This window comes from Pleurodeles waltl, chromosome 9, assembly GCF_031143425.1.
Source record: "Pleurodeles waltl isolate 20211129_DDA chromosome 9, aPleWal1.hap1.20221129, whole genome shotgun sequence".
NCBI classification, from domain to species: domain Eukaryota; kingdom Metazoa; phylum Chordata; class Amphibia; order Caudata; family Salamandridae; genus Pleurodeles; species Pleurodeles waltl.
Genome location: NC_090448.1, coordinates 153,481,404 through 153,500,883, shown reverse-complemented (window position 1 = coordinate 153,500,883; position 19,480 = coordinate 153,481,404). Strand labels below are relative to the sequence as shown.

The 19,480-nt window shown below is 48.4% G+C and overlaps 1 protein-coding gene across 2 annotated transcripts in view; it reads left to right on the top strand.

Annotated features, from left to right (window-relative positions):
• TASOR (transcription activation suppressor) overlaps positions 1-13,007 on the top strand; it is a 773,668-nt gene extending 760,661 nt beyond the window's left edge. For both annotated transcript variants that reach the window (XM_069206460.1, XM_069206459.1), the window contains one exon: positions 11,937-13,007. In XM_069206460.1, coding sequence (XP_069062561.1) covers positions 11,937-12,325 — 389 coding nt within the window. In that variant the 3' untranslated portion in view covers positions 12,326-13,007. The remainder of the gene's footprint in view (positions 1-11,936) is intronic.
• Positions 13,008-19,480: the final 6,473 nt, after the last annotated feature.

The window sequence follows — 19,480 nt, the reverse complement described above, 5'->3', positions numbered from 1 at the left end:
GTGCCCATCTCTAGGGAGATACTGCTTGGGTATCCATTCTAAGGTAAGGAATCTGCTGCTAGTAGTCTCTATCACATGAACAAGTTAAAGACCTTCTTAAAGCCTTTTCTGGTAGAGACTGTATCTAGTTTTAGATATATTTCCTACTCTCCCATCCTTCCATCTCTGATGTCCTTAGTGTCTGTACATTGGTACATCAGCAAACTTAGTGGCTCCATGCTTCTGGTATGGAAAGATTGCGAAAAGTAATTGATGTTAGCACACTGGAGTAGTATCTATATAGACACGGTGCACACCCAGGGGCAGTTTGTTTTCTAGGGCGTTGGGGATTTGACCTGCCAACCAGCCAGTGTGAGGCACAAGTGCATCATTTTGAAACTTACAAGTCCTGCTAGTGCTTGCTCCGACCGAAGGTTAATGATGTGAGATGTTGAGGTGTTGTAACAAGGCAGAGAGGGAGAGCTAAACCAAGTGATTGCAATGATTGGCATCAGCTGAAGTCCAGTGTGCATGTCAAACTGGACAGGTTTCTGACTGTGGCCAACTTGACGTGCACTTCAGGACACATACCAGTGCTTTTTTTACAGAGTCCGGGGGAACTCAGCACAGCCCCCCTGGTCTCCCCTTGGAGCGCTGGGTACACCCTACCCAGCCAATCCTTGCTTTGATGTCATGCAGTTTTAAGAATAATCATCATGAGAGCAAAGCCTGGATTGGTTTGGGCTTCTCCCCCTGGGTCCATGCTTTCAAGGGAGGACAGTGGAGGGAAAATTAAAGACATTACCAATGGCTGTGTGGCTTTATTTTAAGGCCACAAGGTCATTGGTTATGTTTCTGTATGGTGACACAATGGTGCTGCTTTTTCCCTTCATGCACAGTGCCTGTGACCGCATTGTGAGTGAAAGGAGTGGAAATTAGCAGTCACCAATGGAGTCATGTGAAGTGTGGGAAGTTCACTTGTTCATGCAGAGCCTCATTCCACACGACACCACAGGGCTACGTGGGAAATCTTATGCTTCCTTAGTGGAATCCACTAGTGGTCTGGGAGTCCGAGGCAAGGGAAATTGCACGTCTACTGAGTGTTTCTCGCATATGCACTGTGGGGCTTCAAGGCATAGGAGAGAGAGCTGAGTGGGAAATCAGAGGCCGTGTAAGGGGAACTCCCCACTGCATTAGAGTCTTCAAGGAACAAGAGAGTTAACCGAGTGAAAGACCTCACGTGCACTCTGGGACTTCTAGGCACTGGGGAGCAGGTGATTGACAGATCACCGTCCTCATGTGAGTTCACTTTTGTAGTATGCGCTTAAGTGCATAGAAAGAGGGGGCAAAGTAGGAGTTAATAAGGCTCATGATAGGAGCTCACAATTGTATCAGGGTTTCATTACTCAGGAGAGGGGCTGACTCAGAGATCACAGATCTTGTGAGGGAAGCTTACCAGTACCCCGGGGTCTTAAAAGCAGAGAGAATGACAAGCTTCTGGAGAAGCCCAGTTTACATACTCATGCTCTTCACTTGGTTCCAGGCATCAAACATACCTGTAACATCCGTAGTATTTGAGTTGTACATATGTTGACTTTTGTCTTTGGCCATGTACACCGCAGCACTGTCTTTTGTCTAGGTTTGTCTTTTAGAAATACCATATGTATGCACGTGCAGCATCTCTGCACCCAGAGTGTATTGTCCTGAGGTGCACATCTGTAATATCTGTCTATTTAAGGGATATATATGCTTTCTAATGACAGCATTTGCAACCTAGTTTGAAGGCAGGTTTGACACCTGTGTAATCTGAGAGCTGGATAAGCTGTCTGAAACACCTTCTTAAACATTAGTACACACTAAGGGCCAACTGTGCTGCCTTAAAGAAGGCTAAGCTTCACCTCTTCCAGAGTGTATGGTAAAGGCAGTCAGTACGTGCCCTTGCTTTTACAAGACAGACTTCTGACTGAAGGACAGTCTTTTACTGTGGGCCTCACTGTCTGCACTTCGATAACCCTTGTGCGCCTAATCCCTTGACCTCACACTTCCTGCATTGCAGTCAATATGTTCTACAATGTAAACATGTCATAGGCCTGCCTCTGGAGATCCAGTTTTTTTGACTCGACACACAACTCCCAAGAGTTTAGTGATTCAGTCTTCACCCAGCAACGTAAATCCAAATGTGTTCCAGACGGTACCTCCTGACAGAGGTGAAGTACATTGATGCTTTTTGCAAAACCTTCTTTTCCTCCACCAGTGTGACACTGAAGTCCTGAACAAATTCTGCCTTCTGGGACACTGCATGCATGCTCTGTGGGATATGGCCATTGAGATCTTACTGGCTATCCCTGATGAATTCAGGAATGCCTTTGCTCAGACTAATCGGGATGGACAGGATGCAGCCAAGTAAGTCTTGCAGGCTGGCCTAGACATGATGGACTGTTTGGGCTGCACCATGGGTACCAGTGTCACGATCAGGCATTATGCCTGGATGCATGCCACACATTTGTCTTGGGACGTATAGGCATTCCTCATATACAGTGGGTGCTGCTAATTGTTACACTGTCCCCTTCAAATTCACGCCCTCACCTGTTTTTTGTGAAGACTTCAGCTGATCATGTCTCTATCCTTGTGCAGGATGGGTAGAATCCAAAGTTGAAATGGGCCATAGAAATAGTCCCTAAGGCAGAGAAAGGCATTTGGTGCTACACCCATTATTCCTTGGTGCTCTTAAAAGGTACAGAGCTCATGCTGATACTAAACCTTTGAACACCTTCCTTTGAAGGACTTGTTTAGGATGGTGTCTTTGGCCGAGTTTCTGTCTTCCCTTTATCCAGGTAATGGGGTCCTTTGACTTGCAGGATTTATACTTCCATGTGCATTTCTTGCAGGGCATAGGTGCTTTCTGTGGTTCATGGTGGGGTCCAGGCATTTCCAGTTTGCCGTTCTACCCCTCAGCCTCACCCCTACCCTTCTTTATAAAGGTGATGTTGGTGCCCCTGGCTTATCTTTGCAGGTCAGTGATATATTTATTCTCATACCTCGCCCACTGGCTGCAGAACGCAGGCTTGCCACAGCAGGAACACTTACAGACAATAGTTACCTTTCTGTCATCCCTGGGTTTTTCCATCAACTAGCCGAAATTCCATTTGCAGTATGTTCAGAGGATCCCCTTTATCAAAGCCATCCTACATATGGTGGCGTTGATGGCCTTTCCATCTGCAGAGCGAGACTGGGACATTCAGGCTGTGATCCCAATGTTTTGGGCACACTCGTTTGTTCCTGTGTGTACAGTACTGAGGCTTCTTAGCCTTGTGCATGTTGCTGGTCCCACATGCCCACTGGCACATCCAGGCTTTACAAACCTCTGTCTGCAGTTGGTTCAGCATTTGGTCTGCCTTATGGATAGCAGCCACATGTCAGAGGAGGCAGCCAAAGCCCTTCTGTGGTGGCGATTAAACAACCTTCTGACCTTCCCAACCCAGGGATCACAGTAGTGACAGATGCATCATGTCTGGGGTGAAGTGGTTGTAGGAAGCTGGCCTGTGGTGTGTGGTGAGCACCTGTGGTTTTATCACCCTATACTAGGTCCAGGTATCCCCTATTAGTGAGGTGTAGTCGGTGTCCAGGAAAACAGGCTCTCTAGAGGTAGCTGTGGATTAGCAGCCAACGCTTATCTAGGAGACATGCAAAGCTCATGCAATACCACTGTAGTCACACAGCACTTATACACATGAAAGAACCACTCAGTACAAAAAAAAGTACTTTATTTTAGTGACAAAGATACTAAAATACCATATAGGCAATACTCTACTAGCAGGTGAGTAAACACTATTATATACACCTTAATTGTCAGAAATGTGCATAGAAAGTAATAGAAAACAGTGCTATAACAATACACAGTTGTAGGGCGTTGGCTCTGTATATACTATCTCAAAGTAAGAGATAGTGTGCAGAGAGTCCAAGGGTTCCCCTTAGAGGTAAGATAGTGGCAAAATTAGATAATTCTAATGCTCTATTTTGTGGTAGTGTGGTCGAGCAGTAGGCTTATCAGAGGGTAATGTTAAGCATTTGTTGTACACACAGGCAATAAATGAGGAATACACACTCAGACATATTCAAGGCCAATAGGTTTTTATATAGAAAAATAAATTTTCTTAGTTTATTTTAAGAACCACAAGTTCAAGATTTGAAGTAAATGCATAAAATGCAAGGTACTCCTCACAGGTAAGTTAGGAACTTTGAATTAGAGCAATATCATATACAGTCTTTGTTAAAATGGCAATAAGCTATTTTAAAAATGGACACAGTGCAAAAATCAACAGTTCCTGGGTGATATGGGTAATGGTTAGTTTGTGAGGTAAGTAAGACACCCAAGTCTCAGTTCCTGGGCATAGGCAGCCCACCATTGGGGGTTCAAGGCAACCCCAAAGTTACCACACCAGCAGCTCCGGGCCGGTCAGGTGCAGAGGTCAAAGAGGTGCCCAAAACACATAGGCGCCTATGGAGAACAGGGGTGCTCCGGTTCCAGTCTGCTAGCAGGTAAGTAACCGCGTCCTCAGGGAGCAGACCAAGGGGGTTTTGTAGAGCACTGGGGGGGGGGGGGAGGGGGGACACAAGTAGGCACACAAAACAAACCCTCAGTGGCACAGGGGCGGCCGGGTGCAGTGTGCAAAGCAGGCGTCGGGTTTTAGATAGGATTCAATGGAGGGACCCAGGGGTCACTCTAGCGGTGCAGGCAGGCACAGGGGGGGGTTTCTCGGGACAGCCACCACCTGGGCTAGGCAGAGGGTCGCCTGGGATTCACTCCTTCACTGAGGTTCGGTTCCTTCAGGTCCTGGGGGCTGCGGGTGCAGTGTTTGGTCCAGGGGTCGGGTCCCTTGTTACAGGGAGTCACGGCCAGGGGGAGCCTCTGGATTCTCTCTGCAGGCGTTGCTGTGGGGGCCCAGGGGGGGGTCGTCTCGGGCTACTCACGGGGTCGCAGTTGCCTTGGAGTCCTCCCTGTGATGTTGGTTCTCTGGATCTCGAGCCGGGGGCGTCAGGTGCAGTGTGTGAAGTCTTTTGGTTCCGCCGGGAAGAGTGAGTTCTTTGAAAGTTGCTTCTTTGTTGCAGAGATGTAGCTGTTTTTGAGCAGAGCCGCTGCACACAGGAGTTTCTTGGTCCTGGGATTCAGGGCAGTCTCTAAGGCTTCAAAGGTCGCTGGTCCCTGTTGGATGCGTCGCTGATTGCAGGTTTTTGACTCTGGAGACAGTCCGTCGCAGGCTTGTAGGCCAGCAGTCCTTCTTTGTAGTTCAGGTTGCAGGAATCTGATTTCCTGGGTTCTGGGGTGCCCCTAAATACTAGATTTAGGGGGGTGTTCAGGTCTGGGATGGCAGTAGCCAATGGCTACTGTCCTGGAGGGTGGCTACACCCTCTTTGTGCCTCCTCCCTGTGGGAAGGGGGGCACATCCCTAATCTGTTGGGGGAATCCTCCAAAACTAAAATGGAGGATTTCTAAAGGCAGGGGTCACCTCAGCTCAGGGCACCTTAGGGGCTGTCCTGACTGGTGGGTGACTCCTCCTTGTTTTTCTAATTATCTCCTCCAGCCTTGCTGCCAAAAGTGGGGGCAGTGGCCGAAGGGGTGGGCATCTCTACTAGCTGGGATGCCCTGGGGCGCTGTAACAAAAGGGTTGAGCCTTTGAGGATCACCGCCAGGTGTTACAGTTCCTGCAGGGGGAGGTGAGAAGCACCTCCACCCAGTACGGGCTTTGTTCCTGGCCACAGAGTGACAAAGGCATTCTCCCCATGTGGCCAGCAACTCATCTGGTTTGTTGCAGGCTGGCAGGAACTGGTCAGCCTAACACTAGTAGTCGGATTGGTATTCAGGGGGCATCTCTAAGTACTCTCTCTCAGGGGTACCAGTTACAAGGGACTTATCTGAGTGCCAGGGCTGTGCCAGTTGTGGAACCAAAGGTATAGTTTAGGGAAAGAACACTGGTGCTGGGGCCTCGTTAGCAGGGTCCCAGCACACTTTCAATTAAAACTTAGCATCAGCAAAGGCAAAACGTCAGGGGGTAATCATGCCAAGGAGGCATTTCCTTACAACAGTGGTGACCCCAGAGGGAGCCCAAACCATATACTAAAAAAATGGAATGTGAATGATGGACCCCCCCACCCAGGTAAGTGCAATCTGTAGTGGGGAGCTGGATGAAGTAGGAACCCCAAAAGGTAAGTACCAGGGTGCCCCCCAGCGACAAGGAGAGAAAAGGTAAGTACCTGTTTTTTCCCAAACCCACAGAGAAAGTTTGTGAAAGGGCTGTGCAGGACCCAAGCAAGACTGCAAGAAACAGGAGATGGATCGAGACAGAAGAGGACCTGCAAATGAAGGGGACCAAGCCCAGTTCGAGTTGGAGTGTACGGTTGGGGCAGGAGCCACTACCCACCCTTTTGGAGATGCAGGACCAGGTCGACGTTGAAGACCAGGAGTCGGTTATGCAGCACAGAAGCAGAGGAAGTTATCCAGAAGTGATGCAGTCGATGTCCCAAGTTGGAAGAAGAGTTGCACTCTGTCGGTGGTGTGGAAAAACCACCAACAACCCATGGCAAAGGCAAAAGAGCAGTAGAAGTGAAGTTGCAGAGCTGCTGTGGACCAGGAATGAACGGGGGAGACTCAACCCAAGGAGCGGAGTCCCAGGCTACCCCCAGCATCAGAAGAGCAAGAAGTTGTGTATGCAGCCCCCACAGACAACTCACAGGCAGCAAGCACAGGAGTCTCAGTGAGGCCCACTCAGCACACCTGGAAAGAAGTTGCTGGAGCAGCAAGCAGGAGACCACACATTGCAGGGAAGAGTGCTGGAGACAGGGGCTACACTAAGTGACGATCCCTTGGAAGAAGACCCAACAAACTTTGGTAGCTGCAAGAGTTGCGGTGCACAGGGGTACTGTCCTGCAAGGAGAGGCAAAGACTCACTACCTCCAAAGTTGGACACCTGGTAGAGGGGACCAAGGGGACCACTCAAGACCACAACCTGTGTTACAGGATTCACACAGAGTTTCAGGAGAGAGAATCCACGCTGCCGGCCGTCATTGCAGTTGGTACCTGCGGATGCAGGGGAGTGACTCCTTCATGCCAAGAGAGATTCCTTCTTGCTTCTTGATGCAGAGTGAAGACTTGCCACCCACAGAGTATGCACAGCCAGGGAAATGTTGCAGTTGCTGTTGCTGGAAGGAGCCCGAGAAACAATGCTGCAGAGTGAAGTCATCGCAGGAACTGCAAATTGTAGGTTTCTTTGAAGTCCAGTTGTGGTTTCTCAGGGCAGAAGTTGAAGTAAACGTTGCAGAGGAGTCTTGCTGGAATCTTGTACGTCCAATCTAAGGACCCACCCAAGAGGGTGACCCTATATAGCCCTAAAAGGGGTATTGGTCACCTAGCAGGGGTGCCCACCTATTAGGAGGGGACTGTGACCTCACCTGCCTGTCCTGGCCACTCAGATGCTCCCCGGGCCTCTGCCCACTTTGGATTCAGGATGGCGGTGGTGATGGGCAGGGGAGTGATCACTTCCCTTTGTCCAGTTTCGTGCCAGAGCAGGGACTGGAGGTCCCTGAACTGGTGAAGACTGGTTTGTTTATGCAAAGAGGACACCAAATGTGCCCTTAAAAGCATACCCGTGGCTTGGGTGGCTACCCCTCCAAGCCATGTAGCACTTATTTCCTAAGGGAGAGGGTGTTACCTCCCTCTCCCAAAGGAAATCCTTTGAGCAGCTCAAGCCCAGGAAGGCAGAACAAACAGCAAGAGGGCAGAAACCCATCTGTAGGATGACAGCAGCGCGGGCTGCCCGGATAAACTCTGCAAACTGGTAGGAGCAACGCTGGGGGCCCTCTAAGGAGCCCCCAGAGTGCATGGAATCATACAACCAATGCTGTCAACAGTATTGGGGTATGATTCCAACATGTTTGATACCAAACATGCCTAGGTTCGAACCTATCATTATGTAGCTGGGCAAAGGTAGTGACACCAGATTAGCCAGATCAACCTGCTGGAGCTTTTTGCCATTCTATTAGGTCTTAAGGCCTTCCTCCCTTCAAGGGGAAGCCAGTTCAGGTCTTAATTGACAGCATAACAGCCATGTGGTACTGCAACAAACAGGGTGGCATGAGGTCATGGATACTGTGCTGGGACACACTTTGTCTCTGAAAATGCTTGGACCTTCACTGGCTCTCCCTGATGGCCAAAAATGTGGTAGATTTGTGAAGCATCAGTGCGGACAAGCGCAAGAAACCTCACCTGATGGATCACTTATGGCATTTTCAGCCCAAGTGGCTCATTGAATTTTAATTGTATCTTTTCACCACCACGAGGAATTGCTCTGTCTACATTATTGTACACTACATACTCAGCCAAGTGGTTCCCTTGGAGATGCATTCTGCAGGCATTGGGAAGGAAGCCTGCGCTATGCTTTCCTATCTATGCCCCTGCGTGGAATTCTGAAGATGATCAGGACAGACTGGGCTTAGGTCATCCAAGTAGCTCTGGCTTCGGTCAGAAGAGTCTGGTATCCTGATTTGTTGAACCTGAGTATTTATTGCCTCCCTCTGTGATTAACTACCTCTTCAGGAGAACATCTTGTCTGTGCAACAAGGCAGTGTCCTACACCTGAATCTCTACAACCTACACCTCACACCTCCATGTGTGAAATTTGAATGGTAACAGCTAAGCAGGTTTTATTTGCCTGCTGAACTAGAGGATGCTACCTTGGTGGCTAGGTGCCCACCCACGAAATCTGGTTATTATGGTTGTTGGGGGAAGATTGTGGCCTGTGTTGTGGCCTGGTGATGAGACTTCCAAGGCCAAAGTGTTAGATATTTTGGTATTTGTTCTCTCTGGCTCAGCAAGGTTTTGCAATGTGCACGGTTAGGTTATTTGTGTGGCCCTTTTGACCTTTTTGTATTTGCCTGATCAAGCTACATTATTCAAGCAACCAGTTGTGATGTGTTTATTTGAAGGGGTTCACATGCATGTTTTCTCCTGCGCTCTTCATTATGTCTCAGTGGGACCTTATTTTGATCCTTTCATTCCTAATGTGCATGCCATCCAACAACATGCACAGTTGTTCCCCGAGATTACTGGCCAATGAGACAGTATTTCTTAATGAATGTGCTTCTGCACACTGTATGGTAAGGTTAATGTTCTTTCAGTGCAACCTCCGTACACACACATCGAACACAAAAACGCTTTTTATGGCATTGCCAGTGCTAAGGAGGTGGTGGTCCAGAAGCAACATTGTCCAGGTGGATAGTATGTCCTGGCCAGAAAGAAACCTCCTGAGAGCTTTCGGGCTCATTACCTCAGAGCCAAGGCTGCCATGACGGCATTAGCAAGAGGCATTCTGGTGTTGTACATCGGTCAGGATTCCACATGGATGTCCGAACACACACCTTCACCAGGCAGTACAGTTTCTCAAATCAATTCTGCAGGGAAGGTGATTTAGCCCACTTGATCTTGCTCGATTTCCTGATAGAAGTCTACTCCTCAGATACGCCACCTTTTGTGATGTATTGGTTTGGTATCTGTTCACAAAGTGAGGACTCTGCAGTTGCAAGTGTCTCTCAGAAGAACATTACTTAGCTTTGGTAACGCTTTTTCTGATGGGTGTATTTGCCTCACACCTATGCTATGGAGTGGGCCTTCAACATAATTAAAAGCTTCCAAATTAGATGGTGCACATTGTCATTATTTCAGTTTGTCATGGATGATCTTTGATGCACGAAATAGTTAAAAGGTAAACTGACGTAATTGCGTTAGAACGGCGGTGCACCGTCACTTCCAGAGGCAGAGAGAGATTGCTACATAGTTCAATGCCATTACAGAGTTCAGTGGCACCCCACCTGCTGATGCGCAGGAGTTATTGCTATAAAATGCTCTGGATCCAGTTTGGTTCCTGAGGAAATGAAAAAGGTGAGGACTTTGCAGTTGGATTGTGGATCCACAGATAGGTAACTTGATTGTTTTGAAAATTGAAAGGAGAAAATTTGCGTTCACTTCAAAATTTCAGAGAGAGTTCGTCCTGATAGATTTTAAGACTGCCAAGTGCCACGGACACAATAGTCATATAAATGTTACCGAAGTATTTTTAAACATTGTTAGTAGAGAGAGAACTTTATTCGGTCTGAAATAATTTAACCCTTGATTTACATAGACAACAATAAATAACCATAATATCAATACAACAGTAATATCAGCATAATCATAATTTAAAAGCAGGTCAAACGTAATTTTCAAGAACAATAATCTAATACATCCCTTAAAAAAACTCTAGGTTATTGCGCCAGGTAATGGCTCCCCTCAAAAACAATCCCAAACCCCTCCATACCAATGCATCTGAGGCCATTTGCAGCCACATAACAGCAGGGCGAAATTGCACAAATCCCTTTGGCCTCAGCAGGGGTAATAAAAAAAAGTCTTCTAAAAGGTGCATAAAAAACACAAAATAAAGTAAAGTGGGGCAAGGTCTGCAGGGACACCCTGTCACAGGGACACGGTCTAATAGATTTTACACCATACTGACCTAACGGGAAGCAGAGGTTATTCATAATGACCCCCAAACGGAATCGAGTAATAAGAGTCCTTTCCCTCAGGTCATTTATTGCTAAAAGATAGGGCTCAGGACCTACCCCCATCTTTAACATAATAAAATCCCTGACCGATTGTTTCCCTAATTCCTTTCCCTCTCTTTCAGCCCTCCGCATTCTTAAAGAATTCTCCTTCACCCAATTCTTATCCTGGCTGGTCAGACCCTCGGGCGAGTGAAACAAATGCAGCCGCCCCAACTCCTGTGCTACTTTTCTTATATACATCAGCCAGGGAATGCATTTTACATTATCACAGGCCAAACAATTCCTTAAAATCTCTCTATTAAAAATAGCAAAATCATTTCTCCAAATCGAAATCCATAGCAAAAGGGAAGCCAACGCCCAATAGTCTTCTGCAAAAACGATTTTCTTCAATAATGGGCACTCGAGTATCCATATACCCCCAAAGTGCTGCACCATACAACAGAACAGGGAGACATTTTCGCCTATAGATTTCAAGCAGGGGCTTAATGGGTTTGCTTCCTACTCTTACAGCAAAATCAAAGGTAGCACCAATTGAGGCATGGAAGAGCATACTTCTTCTAGCAATAGAAGGTTTCCATGAGCCTTTATCGTCAAAGATTACCCCTAAATATGGGAATTCATTGACCCTGCTGATAGTTTGATCATCAACCTTTAGCTCCCCAGCCCTGCTCAGAGATTTACCACATCCCATAAAATGTGATTTCTTATAATTAATCTCTAGGCCCTAGCCTGACATATAAGATGCATAGGCTCTAACAGCTTTACGGAGACTGTTCATAGTGCGGCCCATAAGGACCGCATCATCCGCATATGTCAGTACCGGGACACTAGTGCCATTCACCTTTGGGACATCCCTACAGTGTTCCACCAATAAATCAGACAGTCCATTAGTATATAAGAGAAACAGAGTAGGGGCCAACAACACACCCCTGGCGAACACCCTTGGTGAGCCCAAAAGTCTCTGAACATTCCCCATTTGCCCCCACTCTCACGTTGGCAACCGATCCTGAGTGGAGCTCCACAATATCAGGATCCATCCCTAACTGACTTAACCTTTCCCACAATAAGGACCGATTTACCTTATCGAAGGCACAGCTGAGTTAGTAGAGCTTGCGGGTTGTTTTCATACAATCTCATTAGAAACTGGAAGTTTGGGATCTCTCATACCTAAGCACATATTCATTTTGCAGAAGATTTTAGCATTTGAAAATCCTGACTTTCACTGTAATGTGTGACTGGGGGGAACAGGAATGGTAGAAGACAAGCCTCGGCCTGATATTATGTCAGATTTGCAGACTTTCAAATCATTTTTTCGTGTGAATAATTTGCTTTAAAATTTTCATTTCTTTTCCATATATTTCCTTTAGGAAACGACCAGAAAGATGAAGAAGACATGTCTTTGGATTCTGGTGATGAAATGCCTCACATTGAGGTTTGCAGCAAGCCTCCAACAAATGAAGCATTGGCGAATGAGAGCAGTCATACTCACAGATCAGATTTGAAACTAACTTCTGAAAATGAACAACTAACCTCAAAGGCAAATAGTGGTTTGAAATCTGAGCCACCGAACCATTCAGAGGAGTTGAAATCTGTTCTCACCACCTTTGGCAACAGTGCAAAGCAGACGGCTGTTCCAGATCAAGTTTCTTGTAGCAGTGTCCAGGAAAGTAAATTTAATGTTCTTACTCATCAGACTTTTCTGGGAACATCATATCCTGTGACAGCTAGCCAGAATAACCAAGATGCCAATCATTAAAAGTCCTCTTATGATCTAGAGCGAAAAGGATAAACAACACTTTACTGCTTGGATTACGTGTAAAATTTATTGTTCACAGTCAGGTTCCAAACATAAAAATAGTTCTGTGAGTTATTTTCTGAATGCATTACTTTCTTTTCTAAAATACGTTAATTAACAATTTGTACCATAGTCACCAAATTGAATAGTTGCCGTTTCGTTCTCAACTTGCTTCCTAACTTGTGTAAATCATGATGGTCTGTAACATTTGAAGCGTGTGTGTGTATATATTGTGTGTGTGTATACACACACAATTTCTTAAGTTGTATTGTATTTGAAAAAATATATTTCCTTGGCACTTTTATTATGCATTTGTAAATGAATTGTACTTTAGCATTCGCTCTATCCAGAAATGTGTTTTTATATGAAACTAAATCTAAATGTATTCCAGAATTGTGCAAGGCTAGGCCTTCATATTTGTTTTAAGTAAACTGTTGCCGTCAATACCACAGATGTTCTATGAAAGAATATCACATTGTTTATATTTGAAACCTGCAGATTTGTACAATGTGTTTTTCTTTATCAATGTAAATATTTCAGTGTAGGTATGTTAAATATTTGCTCAATTTTGGCTTATTCGAACAATTAGAAAAAACCCACAGTGCAGATACTTTATTGCAAAAATAAACAGTTCTTGCACATACAGCTTAGTAGTTTGTTTTTTTGACCGACTGATAAATCCGAAAGCTGGAAGCAAAGCTTGCATGTTTGTACATAGACAGGAAATAAATTGTAAGAAAAGGACTACTGCTGGTCTGTTTGGCAACATGACAACCATATGCTCAATGAGCTCTGCTATGTTTTTACGGTCGAGCCTGCAACTGCATATGCTAGCGCATGCGTTTCACTTGCAAGACTCTGTTGTGTATAGGAAAGGGCTTAAAGCCCGCCCGTTGCTTGCCGTTTGTTGGTGTGCCTGACACTCTTCGTTACAGCCTTGGAATTCATCACTGCAGGCCAAGCATCATTTCCATCCCTCTCTGTGGACCAGGAACCAAGCACTGATTGATTCAATTTAATCAGTGCCCGTCCGCTGTCCCCGACGTGATTGAGGCACTATTTTGTTATTTTTATTTGCTAGTGCCCTGCAAACAGAAGGATTGTGGCACATGGGCCCTGCAAGGCAAATAACATTGCAAAGTTGTATTTTCTATAGCTAACTTTATTTATTTTGCCATGTCATCTTTTCTCACTTTGCACTCATGTTTTCTTTTGTTTCTGCTCTTGGGCAATGTTTTCAAAGGATGACGATTATCTTGTTCTAAATATTGCAAAGCAACAGTGTTTCTTTCTTATGTGTCATTTCTGAAATGATGCTTTAACACATAGGCCCTCAATACAAACCTGGCGGTTGGTGTTAAAGCGGTGGTAAAATCGCCAACAGCCCGGCAGAAAAAAAAAATGGACTCACGACCGTGGCGGAAACCGGCAACATAGACAGCCGCTTTAACACTCCGACCTCCAAGGCGGTACAAACAAACACTGCGGCGGTAACCGCCAATAGACAGGCAGAGGACAATGTACCGCCCAAAGAATTACAACAGTCCAACCCGCACCTTTTCCGGGGCGGATTCACCGCAAACAAAAACACGGCGGAAACAGGACTTGGAAGGGAAAACGCTCACCTCTACACACCCCACGAGGAACCAGGACGCCATGGAACCCGAGCTCCAGATTCTTCCAGCCTTTATCTTCCTGCTCCTCTACCAGGAGCACGAATGCCGGCGGCGAAGACCACGGTGAGTACTGCACCTACGACACAGGAGAGGGGGGAGGGAAAAGAGTGACACACACATGCAACACGCAACACCCCCACCCTCACCCACGACAACACACACACCAATACATCATGATGCATTACAGTTACACCCCCCAAGCCCCCCTGTAAGAATGCAAGGACAAAAGGAAATGAGTCGAATGATTGTAATATATTCAAAGACATGAATCAAAAATATATATACATATATAAATATATTCACACTATAAAAAAATATATACACCAAGAATACAAGTCCAATGGATTCTAGCATCATAGTCCAGGGACCACTGGGCCCAAAATGCATGGGCGAGGCCCACACTCAATACCCGAACAAGACGGAAAGAACACTGCTGGGGCATCAGATAGAAATAAAACAGGCACCTCAGGGGGAAGGGAAGGGGGGCACCTCAGCCGGATGAGTGCACGACACCAGATCCACAAGGGGGCTCCAAGCCCACTGCTTTATCCTGCGGAGTGCAAAGCCACAGTCTCTCAAGTCTCTCCAGTGGGTGGTTTGCCCACTGTTTAATCCTGGGGAGTTCAAAGCCACAGTCTCTCAAGTCTCTCCAGTGGGTGGTTTGCCCACTGTTTAATCCTGGGGAGTGCAAAGCCACAGTCTCTCAAGTCTCTACAGTGGGTGGTTTGCCCACTGCTTTATCCTGGGGAGTGCAAAGCAACAGTCTCATGTCTCTACAGTGGGTGGTTTGCCCACTGATTTATCCTGGGGAGTGCAAAGCCACAGTCTCAAGTCTCTCCAGTGGGTGGTTTGCCCACTGTTCAATCCTGGGGAGTGCAAAGCCACAGTCTCTCAAGTGGATAACAGTCTCCACTGGTTCTGAAGGGGGCTTGGTGCCCAGAGTGCTTCATCCTGTCAAGGACAGAGGTTGTGGATGGATTTCTCCACTGGTTCTGGAGGGGGCTTTGTGCCCAGAGTGCTTCATCCTGCCAAGGACAGCGATAGTGGATGTCATTCTCCACTGGTTCAGGAGGGGCTTGGTGCCCAGAGTGCTTCATCCTGCAAGGACAGAGGTAGTGGATGTCATTCTCCACTGGTTCTGGAGGGGGCTTTGTGCCCGGAGTGCTTCATCCTGCCAAGGACAGAGGTAGTGGATGTCATTCACCACTGGTTCTGGAGGGGCTTGGTGCCCAGAGTGCTTCATCCTGCTCGTGGCGGCCTCAGTAGCGTCAGAATCTTTGGCGCTCACTGGCCTGCGGTGCTTGTTGCGGCAATGTCCTGTTCAGCAGTGCTGATGGCAGCGGTATCCTGGGCAGCAGTGCTGGTGGCAGCAGTGTCCTGGGCAGCGGTGCTGGTGGCGGCGGTGTACTGGGCAGCGGTGCTGGTGGCGGCGGTGTCCTGGGCAGCGGTGCTGGTGGCGGCGGTGTCCTTGGCAGCAGTGCTGGTGGCGGTCTTGTCCACGGTGCAGGTTTTCCCAGACTTGCCAGTTTTACTGTTCCCCTTCCCCACCTTGGATGGTGGCGCAGATGTCTCCCTCATGGAGGGGGTTTGGGAGTGGAGGAAGAGGTAGTGGTTATAGGAGGTGTACGTTTGCTGACTTTCGGTGAAGGTGCATGGGCTGGAGGCTGTCGTGAGGTGGATGGCTGTTGGGTGGATGTGTGGCTGCATTTGTGTACCTTGGGAGGAGGGCTCACAGACACACTGGTAGAGGACACAGGGGATGTGTGAATGGTAGTGGGGGTGGTGAGTGGGGTGTGGTGGTGGGTGTGCTGGTGATGGAGGTAGTGGATGAAGATGTAGTGCATGCAGATGTGAGTGGAGACGAGACAGGGTGGGAGGAGGGAGACGAGGAGGAGGGGGACACAGTGGTGGCAGTGGCTGTTGGTATGTCTGCATGTGTATGATGCTTGTGTGAGTGCCTGTGGGATGTGTGGTGCTTATGTTTGCCTGAGCTTCCCTTGTGTGTTGACGTGTGTGCATGCTGGTCTGATGGTGTGCTTGGGATAGGCTGAGGTACAGGGGTTTGGGTCTGGGTGGAGGAAGTTGGAGGGGGGAGGCTAGAGACCGGGACAATGGTTGCCATCAGTGCTGAGGCCAGAGTCTGAAAAGCTCAATGTTGGGCTGCCTGACCAGAATGAATGCCCTCCAGGTATGCATTGGTTTGTTGTAACTGCCTCTCTACACCCTGGATGGCATTCAAAATGGTATACTGCCCAACAGTGAGGGACCTGAGGAGGTCAATGGCCTCCTCACTGACGGCAGCAGGGGTGACAGGGGCAGGGCCTGGTGTGCCTGGGGCGAAGGAGATGCCCACCCTCCTGGGTGAGAGGGCACAGGGCAAACGCTGAGGGGCTGCTGGTAGGGGGGTGGCGGCTGTACCTATAGATGCGGGGGGCACAGATGGGCCCACCACCGCAAGGGAGCTCCCATCAGAGGAGTCAATATCGCTGGTCTCAGCTCCTGTCCCCGCCGTGGAGCTCCCCTCGCCCTCCGTCCCACTGGTGAATTCAGACTCCCTTGTGCCACTGCTCCTCCGCCTGATGATGCAAATGCACACAAGAACAGTGAGACCACAAAAAGGGGGGGGGGGCAGAAGAAAGACATGTTGAGTGTATGCAATACCGCTACTGTTGGCGGACACTACAGACACAGAAGCCCCCTGCACTACGCCGTGCACTTGGAATTCCCTAATCAATCACAGGGACATGGGTTACAAGGCTATGCCCGATTGCTGCACACATGGATGTCACAGGAGCCTGGCTAGGTGTAGTTGGCTCTGTACACAGGTGGGGTGGGGTGCCACAGGGCCTGCCTTAAGAAGGGACCTTGCCTACTAAACTCTCCTTGGCCTAGGGGAACCCACAGCCCACCTCCCCCACCCAGACACCTACAATGCGCGCTGAATCAGCTGAATGAAAGTGTACTCACCCCCTTGTGGCTGCTGTGATGCCCTCAAGTGCCCATCCAACTCCGGGTACGCCAGCGCCAGGATCCTGAACATCAGGGGGGTCATGGTGCGACGGGCACCCCTCCCACGTTGGGAGGCCATCCCTATCTGGGTCTCCGCCGTCGTCTTGCTCCAGCGGCGAATGTCCTCCCATCTTTTCCGGCAGTGGGTGCTCAGTCTGTGGTAGACCCCCAGGGTCCGGACTTCCTTGGCGATGGCACGCCAAATATCCTTCTTCTGGTGGGCGCCTACCTACAGGAATAGTACAGGGGAAAAGGAGAAGATATAACCGTCCACACCGTCACAGTCATTGGCCTGCATCCCTACCCTTGCAATGACGCACATGCACTCACCGTCGTTTCATGCATGCCTCATTCTACCCCTCCCCCCTATCTTTCGTCCACACCACTCCAAATAGGCATTTCCCATACAGCATGCTCACAGTGTACTCACCTGTTTGTCTGGAGGACCGTGGAGTAGCGTGTACTGGGGGAGGACCCCATCCACTTGCTTCTCCGTGTTGAAGGCAGGGGCCCTTTCCCCAGACGCACGAGCCATTATCTCTTCCAGACTGAGGTCACAGCAGCACTTGCAGTGTAGGTCCTCTCCTGTCGAAGATCAGGTATCAAGTGATTGAAAAGAGAGGAATTGGCGGTCACGTCCGCGGCGGTGCGTACCGTCACCGCCCAGATACATCGTCATTGGCTCCTGGGACCCCTAGGATTGCGCTGCGGTCTCCTACCGCGACGGTGTACAAAGCCAGCGCAGTTACCTCATATCCCCTTGTCCCACTTTACAGGTCAGGCAGCTGCCATTTCAGGGCCCACATGGCATTATTTTGGACTGCGTCATACATATCTATGCCTTGCTTAAACACTAATACAGCCATATGTCAATTTTCTAACATTTTCCGATTAAGTTGTGTTTACGTACCTCAGAGTTGGTTGACTCTCTGCTCGCTGTTCTCCTCCATAGGCAACGTTCGCTGGGGCAAGTGAGGAGATGGCGGCATCCTCTGGTGGACCTGTTGACAGTGGAGGAGTGACATGTGATCATCACCTACAGACTTGATCGTACCACAATCCTGAAACTGTGTGCCCAGTTGGAGCCAGACCTGATGTCAGCTATTCGCCATCCCACAGGAATCCCCCCTCAAGTGCAGGTGCTGTCAGTACTCCATTTCCTAGCAAGTGGGTCTTTTCAAACAGTGGCCATAGCATCAGGGATGTCCCGGCCTATGTTTTCCAACGTGTTGTCCAGAGTGTTGTCTGCCCTGCTGAAACACATGCGGAGCTACATCGTTTTCCCTCAAGTGGAGAATTTGCCTACAATGAAAGGTGACTTCTATTCCCTGGGACATATCCCCAACATCATAGGTGCCATTGATGGGACACATGTGGCCTTGGTCCCCCTGCAGGAGTGAACAGGTGTACAGAAACCGGAAGCGTTACCATTCTATGAATGTGCAGATGGTGTGTTTGGCCAACCAGTACATCTCCCATGTGAATGCCAAATTTCCTGGCTCGGTGCATGACGCTTATATTCTGCGGAATAGCAGCATCCCTTATGTGATGGGGCAACTCCAGAGGCACCGTGTGTGGCTATTAAGTGAAGACATGGACCCAATACAGTGTGAACTAGGTGTGTGGGTCTGGGGATGTCCCTATGAGTTAGTGTGTGTCTAACAGTTGTCACTCGCCATTTGCAGGTGACGCTGGTTACCCCACCCTGTCATGACTACTGACCCCTGTGAGGAATCCCAGGACAAGGGCAGAGGAACGCTCCAGTGAGGCCCATGGGCGAACTAGTCGGATTATAGAGCGAACCTTCGGCCTCCTGAAGGCCAGCTTCCGGTGCCTCCATATGACAGGTGGTTCCCTAAACTACTCACCAAAGAAGGTGTGCCAGATCATCGTGGCCTGCTGTATGCTTCACAACTTGGCTTTGCGACGACAGGTGCCTTTTCTGCAGGAGGATGGTCCAGATGGAGGTGTTGTGGCAGCTGTGGAGCCTGTTGACAGTGAAGACGAGGAAGCAGAAGAAGAGGACATAGACCACAGGAACACAGTGATCCACCAATACGTCCAGTGAGACACAGGTAAGAAGACAACACTGCCTGCTATATCTGATTTAATTCTACTACCTCTCATCTGTCTGTCATTTACACCCACTGTATGGTCACTGAGTTGTCACTTTCTCTTACGATTTCACAGATGTGGGTCCCACTGTGCGACATCTGCTTTGTTTCCACATGGACTAGAGCTGTGTGACATAGGTATGTTAACATTACACTGGATATAGCATTTTGCCACTGTTATTGCTAATACACATTTTCGAAAGCACAGACTGACTCCAGATTGTTTTGTGATTTAAGGGTGTTTATTTAAGTGCTAAATAGTGGAGGGGATTGTAAAATGGTCAGGGGTGATAGTGGAGGAATATCCATGGCACAGC